The sequence below is a fragment of the Saccoglossus kowalevskii genome, chromosome 12, assembly GCF_978046115.1.
Source record: "Saccoglossus kowalevskii chromosome 12, keSacKowa6.1, whole genome shotgun sequence".
NCBI classification, from domain to species: domain Eukaryota; kingdom Metazoa; phylum Hemichordata; class Enteropneusta; family Harrimaniidae; genus Saccoglossus; species Saccoglossus kowalevskii.
In genome coordinates this window covers 3,115,461-3,127,587 of record NC_140652.1, presented here as the reverse complement: position 1 = coordinate 3,127,587, position 12,127 = coordinate 3,115,461, and the positions used below count along the sequence as shown (strand labels likewise).

Here is a 12,127-nt window from a genome sequence, read left to right as displayed (position 1 = left end):
GTTTTGTAGAAAATATGCCGTGGACACGTATTATTTGTAATGTTACGTGCGCATATTCTTATTACATTTTTTATTTTGTCTCGTTATTCTCTTTACCTTACTAAATCCTCTGATGATTTAGTTGTGTAATAAAGTTATTATTATTATTACTACCGTTGGTGGCGTATTATGTACGAATAAATAGATCTGACTTGACCCAGTTGATGCAATCTCGCAAAATTCACGGACAAAGAAGAAACACTTTTAGATCGTTGAAATTAATGCCACCCATCCATCTATTGTTTATTATGTTCAAAGTACTACCATGTAAGGGACTAACGTTAGAACTAGTAACCAAATTACCAGTATATATAGCGCCCTCTATCGACAGTCTGTGATTACGGATTACAAAGCTATGAAATGTCCCTCTGTACCGAGCGATGACAACATGACTTTATATCACAGATACAATGGCACTGATCTGAGCACTATGCTTTTGAAGGTAAATATTGAAATTTAGGCAAGACATGATTACCCCTTTAGATGTACACTGTCTGTATGCCAGAACGAGGGGAGTTTTTGCAGCCCCGCTTTGCCTATATATGGTTATAATGAACACAGTTCCAAGTTCGCCGCTGCGAGATCAAATGCAGCTAATTTTATCTCTGTACTTGTTGGACACGTTCGCCATCAAATTCAAAATGACCAAATACATAATAAATAATACATTGAGTATATATATCCTATTTTGTACCAAGTGCATGGCTTTCAAAATGGCGTCGTAAAAACTTTCACAACCCATAGTTCACTGGCGTGTCCCTGGTTATATTCGTATACATGCCATCAGAGTAGAGGCAGCAGCACAGTGGACTACACTATTGTTAGTCATGCTATTTACAACAAAATAAGCCAGTTTTGTATCCATCCTTTAAATCTGACCCTATCTGATCATTGTCAGATCTCTTTTAGACTGGATACTAATGCAATATCTAAGAACATATAGTATCACATTCTAATGACAAAATTTTTACTGACAACAGTCAGCAATGAAATATTTTTTATTTATGGGATGGGGACTCACACTATAACTGTTATAATGCTTTACAAAGTAAAGATTCTTTATCACTTAGAAATAAATTTAACAAAGAAATATTTAATCTTTCAAAGCAGTCAATTGATACTGCGGGTGCTATGTTGACAAATATATATTTAGAGGCAGCTGGTAAAAGTTTAAAGAAAAAATATAAAAGTAAAACTAATACAAAAAAGAAACAAAAAAATAAAAATTCTAAATGGTACACAAAGGATCTTTTCACCATGAAAAATGATGTATACAAACTATCAAACAAGCTAAGCTAGGAGCCATACAATAAACAACTGAGACTCGAATGCTATAAAAAAAATGCCTGAAAAAAGTCTAAAAACCTGGTAAAAAAGAAACGAAGAGAATTTAATAGTAATATATTAAGTAAACTTGAGAATCTGAATAACGTGAACCCAAATAAATATTGGAGTCTCATGAAAGAACTAAAAAATAACCAAGCCGACAACAAGTGTGACTATGTTGAAAGGGCAAAAATGTTCCAGCACTTTAAAAATCTGAATGAAAACATGGTTACAAATGAAATAGATCCAAATATTAAAAACTAATATTCTCAAATCAACTAATCTCGACCAACCAATATCACAGTTAGAAATACAAAAGGCAATAAGCAACCTAAAAAATGGAAAATCACCAGGAATAGATAAAATCACCAATGAAATGATAAAAGCAAGTAGAAACATACTGATAAATGAAATCCAAACACTGTTTAACTTAATATTGGAAAGTGGCCATTTTCCTAGCTGTTGGAATATGGGAATAATAACCCCAATCCATAAAAAAGGGGATAAAACAGACCCTAACAATTACAGAGGCATAACCCTGTAGTACCACGAGTAAAGTATTTACACTTGTTCTAAAACAGAGACTCCTTGATTGCATTGACAAGGAAAACATTATAATTAAAGAACAGATTGGTTTCCTACCTAAATTTAGTACAAGTGACCATATTTTAGTTCTTAACCAGTTACTTACAAAATATTTATGCAAAGGAAAATATGTTTTTGCTTGTTTCATTGACGTAAAGAAAGCTTTCGACTCCATATGGCATGAGGGTCTCATGTTCAAACTTGTCCAAAATGGCATTACTGGAAAATTCTACAAAATCATTAGATCAATGTATTCAAATTCCACAGGATGTGTAAAAGTAAAAGAAGGCCTAACTAAGCAATTTCCAATCCAGAAAGGTATTAGACAAGGTGATGGATTAAGTCCTTTGCTATTCAATATATACATAAACGACACAAAAGACACATTGATCTATCACAAAATGACCCACCAACTCTACTAGACAGTCAGTTGTCATGTCTTTTATACGCAGATGTTCTTCTACTGCTGTCAAAGTCACACACTGGATTACAAAATGCATTAAACTCGCGTGAGATTTATTGCAAAAAATGGCAATAGAGATAAACATCTCAAAATCAAAAACTATCATTTTCAATAAATCTGGGAAAAGTCTAAACAAGTTTAAATTTTATGTAAATAAAAAAGAACTTGAAAAAGTTTCTTCTTATACATATCTGGGTACTAAAATTAATTCCACAGGAAAACTTCATAAAGCCAAAATTGACTTAAAAAACAGAGCAATGAAAGCTCTATTCAGTCTAAAACAGCAATTATATTCTGAAACAAATATCCCAGTAAAAATATATCTAAAGATGTTTGATGCAGTGGTCAAACCAATTTTGCTTTACTGCTCTGAAGTTTGGTCATGTGATAACATCAAACAATTGTTAAACCTATCAAACTGCACAACACCAGCAGAAAAACTCCACCTGAAATTCTGTAAATTTCTTCTGAAAGTTGGCTGTAAAGCCACAAATGTTGGTAGTCTAATGGAACTGGGTCGCTACCCACTGTTCTTAGCAAGCCTGACACAAATGTTTAAATACTGGCTGAAAAATGCTAATAAGCCGGAAAATACACTGGTCAATGAATGTTACCGGCTATGCGTAAAAACTGGCACCTACAACTGGGTATCAAGTATTAAATGTCTACTCAAATTATTAAACATGAGTGACGTATGGAATAAAAGCAGCGATAACCATGACAATCTAATCTTTAGATTTAAAGATTTTTTTTTGCAACTGCTATATCAAAAAAATGTCAAGGAATCACTACATGATAACTAAGGCGGAAACCACAAAAATAAACTACGAACCTAAAGAGAAATAAAAGAAGATTTCACCTTTGAAAATTATTTGGAAACTATTAAACCAAAACACAGGTCGGCGATGACCAAGCTAAGAATCAGTGCAAATACACTGCAAATAGAAATAGGAAGACATAAAAATATTGATCTGAACTAAAGAAAATGCTTAATATGCAAGAATGGTCAGATCGAAGATGAAAGACACTTCCTAATACAATGCAATCACTACAAAAAAGAGAGATGACCTCTTCAACGAACACAACATACTCCAGGACAATTACTCTGACTATGACAGTTTTATAAACATACTAAAACTAAAAGATAAACAAATATTAAAAGAGTTAAGTAAATTTATTTACCAGTGCTTTATTATGAGGGAAGACAGTTTAAAAAAGGATTACCAGCTGCCTCGTAACAAAAAAACACAACTATTTTCTTTTCTACTATACATGTTTTTTTTTTATAAATTATCTTCTTTTTTCTAACTATTATGTATTTTAGTAGTTTTAGTTATATTTGTAATTTTGTTTTGTCATTATTTTTATATATATTACCTTTATTGTATTTATCAATACCCCGTTGTGGATACAATTTCAATAAAGTTATTATTATTATTCGTTACTTGACGTGCCTTGCCTGCGACAGAGGAAGGGGGGTACTACAATGTTACAAATATTGTGATTACTGACAATAATTTTGTATTTAAATTTTCATTCTGCTTGTAGTCATCTAAACCTAAAAATGAGTAATTTTGTTTAAATGACTCTTTACCCTTAACCCTTTCCATCACAAAATCCTTTAGCCCACCCCTGTTTTCAAATGGGGAATCCCTTATGGTATTAATATCAATACTATATTATTTGCAGTATATCATAACAAGTACTTGTATACTGTGTTTTTTATTGATTGGAAGCAGAAGATTATAACATGAATTTAAAAATCTGCACAAGTCTCCTATATGTTATCTATACCTTTGTGTTGGCTGTGACAGTCCGTCCAATGTGCTAAACAGGCATGATATTTTGTCTTCAAGAATGTCATCAAATTTTGAAATGGTGAACTTCTAGCAGTGAAAACTAAATGGTTTTAAATTATCAACTTTGAATCAAGTACAAAATGTCTGAAAGTGTAGCTACATTATTTGGATCACCATGTGGAAGATTCTGGCTTTGACTCCTTTGGTTGGCTGTACACTCAAGAGTGACACAGTAATGTCCCCATACCATCATCTTGAGGTAACTCTGCCCTTCAACATTATGGGATCTTGAATCATGTCATTTTGTTTTTCAGATTGGATTAGTATATAAAAATATATTGACAGAAGTTATAAGGTAATTTCATACATGATCATTTTGATTGTTTCTGAATACTGTTTTGCTGAACTGCCATCAAAACTTCTTGAATTAATGCATCACCTGCTAACACTCTTTTTTTTTGCATTTATTTCAACTACCCATGGTGGTTTTCAACATCTGATGTGTTGAAAGCAATTAATATTAATGCATTTACATAAATTGAAAAGAAGATACCTTTTTTTTTTAATTTTACCAAAAAAGTAACCCTAAAATGCATAATAAATGTTAAATGATTTTATTCTTATCAGTCAGTCAATCAATTAACTATTATCAACTATTAATTATTATTTCTGTTTTGCATTTTGTAGTATGGAAGACAGAGACAGAGACAGAGAAGAAAAACGTGAGTACATGTTAATATTTGCACAGTATATACATAATTTCTAATGAGTAACCATGTAATCATATTGATAAGACTGATATATATAATATACAGAAAATAGTAGTGGTTAATTGCAGTCTTTGGTAATTGTTCACTTCAACCAGATGTTTTAGATAAAGTATTCTTTCTCAATGATAAATATGAATAGCGTGAGAAATCACAGAAAAATAGAACAATAGAACAAGACATGTGAAATTACTAAAATAATAGAATATTTACCGTATATTTTGTTAAACTTTTCACCACCAGACTTCCTTTCCCAAATTCTTTTCACTTTTTTCTTATATTCTTCAATAATTCTGTAAGCCAATTGACAAAATTTGAGTCTACATTCAGATTTTACTCAAAAAGTTTGGCTTTTTTGTCCCAATCTTTAGAATGAAATTGCAGACTATAAACAGGACTATTTTGTGAATTTATTATAAAAGGAAGGAACTAGTGGTGAAAAGGTTAATTAAGCATATCAAATGATACCGTTAAAATCCTAATATAAACCGCATACGTAACAGTAACCACACCCCTGATTTCGGCTTCAGGGTTAAAGAATTCTTAACAAAAATTGAAAAACATGAAAAGTACCTATTACTAATCGCACCCCTATTTCAACAAGACCATGACTGACTTCATTGTTTCAACCAGCTGGTTCAAAATGGCATTGTTTCTACTCCTATTCATTCGTTTCGACAACATGTCTTTAAATATTCACACTTATTTATTGTTCAGAGGTGATTAGATGTGAGACACGCAGTGCAACTATTTTTGTTCTGGCAGCCACCTTCGTCAATACTCCTTCCGTGTTTCGAAAGTTTTCGACAATGAGCTGTTATCACTGTATCAAAAGTGTTAAATTCTTCTTCAATGCTCAGATTATCTTTCGAAAACAACTAATTTCTTGATTTAAAAAAAAAATCATGTTGTTTTCCCATGGAAATCAAAGTCAAAAGTTTACACTACATTATCAGTAAATCTCTTCCGTGTTGAGTTCACCATGAAGTCGCTGAACTGTCATTAACATATTTAAATGAGCTATGGTAATTAGACCACATTGGCACCATCCAGCATTTTGATTGGTTAAACAGCGACTTGACCTATCCGGTCAATAAAGTCTCGTGTGCATTCAAAAAACATGGCGGATATCGTATCGCATCGAGCATTTACATGTGACCAAAATCATCTGCTTATGGTGAAACTAAGTTGAATTTTACTTGCATTTCATAACAATTCAACAAATTAATTTTTCGTGCGTTATTATAATCACTACTGAGTAATAATCAACAACTTCAACACTTAACAAGTAAGTTGTGAGCCGCAGCATGGCTGGATTGTGCTACAGTCCCGTGATGATTTGCTACTAAGCAATGCATTCGCATTTGTTTTTATTTTAAACTTTTGTTAGAATATACTTTCTGTTAAATAAATGCATATTACATACAACATTTTTTTTGAATGACTGTAACTTTTCAACATTTCATGATGCCTATTTTAGTAAGGCCTTCACTCTTCCATGACGCCTAGATTAGAGTGACGCCCATATTCAAGAGATTGTATCGTGTATTATTTTAGTTTTGTGCATGTGTTGTGGGCAAAAATGACCACGCCCATTTAGTGATTGCAATATATACGTAATATAAACCGCACCCCCAACTTGAGATTTTAATCCCAATTTTTAAATTTATACATTGTAATATAATTCGCAGTTTATATAAGAATTTTAACGATAATCATTGGCAATTATGTAAACAGATTTGAAATTTGAAAATACTTTTTGTCTTGGTGTTTAAGTTGATGTTTGTTGCTGCTAACACAAACTCCTGTAATGGACATATTTCAAATTCTATGCCCCTTTCATAGATGAAGGTCAATGTATATTAAGGGAAATGTCTGTCCCATTGTTTTTAATATTGTCATTGTTAACTACAAACAGTTTATGTCAAATTTTTTTCAATCTTGGATTTTTTATTTTAACCAGTTTGAGATCTTGACCAAGTTTGTTTTTTATCTGTGTTCTATAAACATTTTTCAAGACATTCATTAAATTTCACTTAAATTTGTCTTCTTGCGGTTACAATAACTCAAACAATTTTATCTGATCATCTACTAATTTAGGAATCTTAACAATCTCTCTGAAATGTCAATCAAATTCTTGTTTGTCATAACTAGCAAGGGCAAGTGTTTTCTGTCTTTTCCAAATCTGAGTAGTATTTTAATTTTCTCAAATTACTACACTGTTATTTGAGAACTTTTATACAATTCCTGCTACAATATTATTAGTCCTTGTTTGGACGCAGTCAGAAAACGGGGACTTATGTTTTGACCTCCGTGTGTGCGCCCGTGCGTGTGTGCGTACGTACCTGTATCTTAGAAATGCCTGGACCAATCACAATCAAACTTCACACATACATCATATTATACATATGCATGTCAATTTGTTTCACGATCTGATTCAAAATGGCCGACTGGCAGCCATTTTGTTTTAATTAATGAATGTGGTTCTAGTGCCATATGTCTGACTTGCTTCACTGATTATGTTCAAATTTTAAATATTCATTATACATCATGTCATAGATAGACAGATATATTGGTTTGATGATCCTATTCAAGATGGCTGAATGGCGGCTATTTTTGTGCTAAAAAAACATAAAAATCAAGCATTTTTCGGCTGTTTACAGATGGATTTTGTTCAAACTTGGTATATACATCTGACATTCTGGGACCTTGATGCAAATAATTTTGTTTTTCAGATTAGATTCAAAATGGCCAACAGGCGGCCATTTTGTTTTAATGAATGTGGTTCTACACCCATATCTCAGACTTGTTTTGACTGATAATGTTTAAATTTTAAATATTCATTATACATCATGTCATAGATAAACAGATATATTGGTTAGATGATCCTATTAAAAATGGCCGAATGGTGGCTATTTTTGTGCTAAAAAAATCCTCAAATATCAAGCATTTCTTGCATTTATGGATGAATTTTGTTCAAGCTTATAACATACATTAGACACTACAGGTTCCTGATACACGTCATTTTATTTTTCAGATTGGATTCAAAATGGCTGACTGGTGGCCATTTTGTTTTAATGATTGGGCTTCTAGAGCCATATCTCTTAAATGCTTTGACTGATTATATTCAAATTTTATTATTATTTGTTATACATCATGTTATATATATATATACATGTATTCAAAATGGCTGATTTTGAATGCTGTCCAGAACAATATCTCTCAATATGGACAAGTACTTGTTTGACAATCAGATACAAATGTCAATCATTTTAAAGTTAAAAAATCATATTCCTGACATGGTTATATTCCAGCTATATTACTATAAACAAAACTATATATCTTAAATTTGATAACTAACGGGCACTGTGCCATGCATGGCTTGTTTTATAAGGTTCATTAAGATTAATACAGTATATGTAATATTATTGAGAAACTTGTTAACTGTACTATGATTTATTAGGAACTTTTGTTCTTTAAGGGACATTGAAATTAATACAGTACATTTAGTATTATTTGAGGAACATGAATATTATATTTTTATGTAACTATCATGACTTAATTGTTTTTATATATATTTATTTTTAGTCAAAATTGTTAAATTTCAGCCAGCATTTTCTGTGCAAAATTTGGATTAGACATACTGATGCATTTTTCACATGTTTTCTTCTCATATTTGTCATACAAACATCGTTAGTTATATTCAGCCATTTGTTATTTAATCTAGATTTTCATTGGTCAAGGCTGTAATAGTTTTGCTATGTTCTGTATATTATATACATTTCTAGTTGTTTAGCAAACAAAAACTAACATTAGAATTGTTTGTATTAGCTTTCTGAGCATCTTATCTCATTCTAATCATTTGCATACAAATAATACATTCTTTGAATGTGCACTGTAATTGAAATCTGTTTAATTTGTTTATTTGTCTACTGTAAAATACTAAATTTTACCTTGAATTAATTTTTGCTGAAAAGACTTTTTGGGTGTTTTGTATGGAATTTATTTTCACTGATTATTGACAAGTTGAATTCAAAATATATAAAACAAGGGTATATTTGCTGGAATTTATTTTCACTGAATCATTCCTTCAGTGAAAATAGTGAAAATTAGTTGCTAGCCAAAATAAAGTATTTTACAGTATTTTCTGAGGTTTATGAATGGTATACAAAAGCCAATTTATTTTCGATCAATTTCAAAATGGCAGACATATTGGTTGACAAAAATGGCAATTTTATTTTTTACTTATCAGTGTTGACTTTACAATTTGCTCTGTTTAAAAACCTTGTGGCTTTGATTGATGATTCACATTTCAGGAAGGCACCTTGGATGGTTGTGTCTCATAATTTATGTTACATAATTTATATACATGAATATCAGCAAACTTGTATAAACATATCAAATGCAAGATGATTGTCTGGATATATTATGAGTTCTAAAACAAATATATTATTTTTTTTATTCAGCACGCTATCCAAAAATGTTTCCTACAGGAATTAAAACAGGTCAGAGTAAGTACATTTATACTACTTTGCATAATACTAAAATAATATTATGTTCTATCGAATATTGAATACCTAATTTATGTGTAGGAATGCTGCTCTGATTATAACATTGATTGATTGGAATGCCTTAAGAAATGCAGAATGTGATATATCTGACCAACTGCCAGACAATGTTTTAACAAATGCTGTTCCAGAGTCGTATCCCTGACATTAGCCATTTGACATGTTTATATACATCATGTTGCACATACTGTGACAATTAGATTTCTGGACTCAGATCTGAGTTTTACATGGTATACATACACCATGGTATACAGTGAACAATGTTCCAACTTGGTACACATACACCATGGTATACAGTGAACAATGTTCAAACTTGGTACACATACACCATGGTATACAGTGAACAATGTTCAAACTTGGTGCACATACACCATGGTATACAGTGAACAATGTTCCAACTTGGTACACATACACCATGGTATACAGTGAACAATGTTCCAACTTGGTACACATACACCATGGTATACAGTGAACAATGTTCCAACTTGGTACACATACACCATGGTATACAGTGAACAATGTTCCAACTTGGTACACATACACCATGGTATACAGTGAACAATGTTCCAACTTGGTACACATACACCATGGTATACAGTGAACAATGTTCCAACTTGGTACACATATACCATGGTATACAGTGAACAATGTTCCACCTGGTACACATACACCATGGTATACAGTGAACAATGTTCAAACTTGGTACACATACACCATGGTATACAGTGAACAATGTTCCACCTGGTACACATACACCATGGTATACAGTGAACAATGTTCAAACTTGGTACACATACACCATGGTATACAGTGAACAATGTTCAAACTTGGTACACATACACCATGGTATACAGTGAACAATGTTCAAACTTGGTATACATACACCATGGTATACAGTGAACAATGTTCAACCTTGTATACATGCACCATATGGTATACAGTGAACAATGTTCAAACTTGGTGCACATACACCATGGTATACAGTGAACAATGTTCCACCTGGTACACATACACCATGGTATACAGTGAACAATGTTCCAACTTGGTACACATACACCATGGTATACAGTGAACAATGTTCCAACTTGGTACACATACACCATGGTATACAGTGAACAATGTTCCAACTTGGTACACATATACCATGGTATACAGTGATCAATGTTCCAACTTGGTACACATACACCATGGTATACAGTGAACAATGTTCAAACTTGGTACACATACACCATGGTATACAGTGAACAATGTTCAAACTTGGTATACATACACCATGGTATACAGTGAACAATGTTCAACCTTGTACACATACACCATGGTATACAGTGAGCAATGTTCCAACTTGGTATGCATACACCATGGTATACAGTGAACAATGTTCAACCTGGTATACATACACCATGGTATACAGTGAACAATGTTTCACCTTGTACACATACACCATAGTATACTGTGAACAATGTTCCAACTTGGTACACATACACAATGGTATGCAGTGAACAATGCTCCAACTTGGTACACATACACAATGGTATGCAGTGAACAATGCTCCAACTTGGTACACATACACCATGGTATACAGTGAACAATGTTCCAACTTGGTACACATACACCATGGTATACAGTGAACAATGTTCCAACTTGGTACACATATACCATGGTATACAGTGAACAATGTTCCACCTGGTACACATACACCATGGTATACAGTGAACAATGTTCAAACTTGGTACACATACACCATGGTATACAGTGAACAATGTTCCACCTGGTACACATACACCATGGTATACAGTGAACAATGTTCAAACTTGGTACACATACACCATGGTATACAGTGAACAATGTTCAAACTTGGTACACATACACCATGGTATACAGTGAACAATGTTCAAACTTGGTATACATACACCATGGTATACAGTGAACAATGTTCAACCTTGTATACATGCACCATATGGTATACAGTGAACAATGTTCAAACTTGGTGCACATACACCATGGTATACAGTGAACAATGTTCCACCTGGTACACATACACCATGGTATACAGTGAACAATGTTCAAACTTGGTACACATACACCATGGTATACAGTGAACAATGTTCAAACTTGGTACACATACACCATGGTTTACAGTGAACAATGTTCAAACTTGGTGCACATACACCATGGTATACAGTGAACAATGTTCCAACTTGGTACACATACACCATGGTATACAGTGAACAATGTTCCAACTTGGTACACATACACCATGGTATACAGTGAACAATGTTCCAACTTGGTACACATACACCATGGTATACAGTGAACAATGTTCCAACTTGGTACACATACACCATGGTATACAGTGAACAATGTTCCAACTTGGTACACATATACCATGGTATACAGTGAACAATGTTCCACCTGGTACACATACACCATGGTATACAGTGAACAATGTTCAAACTTGGTACACATACACCCTGGTATACAGTGAACAATGTTCCACCTGGTACACATACACCATGGTATACAGTGAACAATGTTCAAACTTGGTACACATACACCATGGTATACAGTGAACAATGTTCA

At 32.8% G+C, this 12,127-nt stretch overlaps 1 protein-coding gene across 1 annotated transcript in view; it reads left to right on the top strand.

Moving 5' to 3' along the window:
* The first annotated feature begins 394 nt into the window (after window positions 1-394).
* Window positions 395-12,127, top strand: part of LOC102805116 (uncharacterized) — a 52,907-nt gene continuing 41,174 nt past the window's right edge. Inside the window, exons 1-4 of the mRNA XM_085506291.1 lie at window positions 395-481; window positions 4,527-4,567; window positions 4,900-4,934; window positions 9,446-9,490. Coding sequence (XP_085362417.1) covers window positions 395-481; window positions 4,527-4,567; window positions 4,900-4,934; window positions 9,446-9,490 — 208 coding nt within the window. The remainder of the gene's footprint in view (window positions 482-4,526; window positions 4,568-4,899; window positions 4,935-9,445; window positions 9,491-12,127) is intronic.